Source organism: Cystoisospora suis (genome assembly GCF_002600585.1).
Source record: "Cystoisospora suis strain Wien I chromosome Unknown contig_1045, whole genome shotgun sequence".
Lineage (NCBI taxonomy): Eukaryota > Apicomplexa > Conoidasida > Eucoccidiorida > Sarcocystidae > Cystoisospora > Cystoisospora suis.
In genome coordinates this window covers 1-1,252 of record NW_027153846.1, presented here as the reverse complement: position 1 = coordinate 1,252, position 1,252 = coordinate 1, and the positions used below count along the sequence as shown (strand labels likewise).

Here is a 1,252-nt window from a genome sequence, read left to right as displayed (position 1 = left end):
TGGAATCCCTGCCAGTTCCCCGCCTCGGCACGCCTCGCCTGTACCAATAATCACCCGGGCCTGAAGTAAACGACAACACACCGCCAGGACGCACCGCACTACACAGGCACACACACGTTGAGGAAGTCACTCTGACCGCCCCACGACACTCTAGGTGCTCGCTTGCCAGCCAAGTCGAGCGAGCAGATGAGAAGACGTCACGGCAAAACTGTCTACGTCCGCCACACTGTAGAGCCCCTACGTCTGGTCCACCCCCCTCCCTACATCGCTGATCACCTCTTCCTCTCCCCCCCCCCGGGCAGTGGCAGTACTCCTGTCGCTGGACCCTGAGGCCCTCAAGGTGAGTGCGATGAGGCGGGCGTTCCTCCTCGTGCTCACACGTGCATGCCTAGAGATGCACTCTCGTCATGAATACATGCAGTTGCCAACAGAGAGCCATCACGTGGACCAAGAAACAGAAGGAGGGGAAAGGCACACACCGGGGTATGCCGTCTACTTGTTTCAGCCCTGGGGCTACCGCTGTCATAGTTTCAATGAAGAAACAGCCAGCTTCGCAGGTTAACGATCCCTCCAAAACTACCTTGATGTGGCGGCGCAAGCTCTAGAACGGAGGGCATCTCCCCTGGCGCAGGCTCGGGCACGGAGAAAGGGTCGGGAGTTGGTTCGGAAAGCGGTACCAGACTTGCGAGATATTCACGGACGTGATCGGGATAATCGCTCTCTGGTAAAGGCCGCCAGTCGCCCTGGTCCATCAGGTCCTGCAGAGCCGCTACTCACAAGACATGCATTCACGGACACGAGAAGGGTGTGTCATGCCGCGGGTCGATTGATCTGATCCGGACAGCCTTCATGTCGGTGCCAGTCTCCAGGGGCGACTGTTCTCTCTAGCGTCTACTCAAGTGCCAGTTTGGATATTCATTCACACCCGTCGTCCTGGTGCATTGCCTTACCGTACTCATTTGCCCCTACTCCGCTGGTAACGCACACCGGTGGCATTCCGTTAGCAGACGCACGCAACAGTTTACCTTCGAGAACCGGAGAAGGAGGCGACATTGGCATTTCATCTGGCTGGAGGATCCGGGACGACGGCGGTGGGGCTGAGAGGGCAGCAGCTCGTGTGGCATCCCCGTCAGTTCTCTGCAACGGCACGCCTCGCCTGTACCAATAATCGCCTGGGCCTGAAGTAAACGACAACACACCGCCAGGACGCACCGCACTACACAGGCACACACACGTTGAGGAAGTCACTCTG

The 1,252-nt window shown here is 58.5% G+C and overlaps 1 protein-coding gene across 1 annotated transcript; it reads right to left on the bottom strand.

The window, feature by feature from the left end:
- Positions 1–7: 7 nt before the first annotated feature.
- CSUI_002498 (uncharacterized protein) lies at positions 8–1,184 on the bottom strand (the record flags this gene model as incomplete). The annotated part of the gene is made up of 3 exons (XM_068062698.1): positions 1,026–1,184; positions 581–769; positions 8–60 (listed from the first exon to the last, which is right to left on the bottom strand). Coding segments are annotated over exons 1-3 (276 nt in total), but the record flags the coding sequence as incomplete, so codon positions are not given.
- Positions 1,185–1,252: the final 68 nt, after the last annotated feature.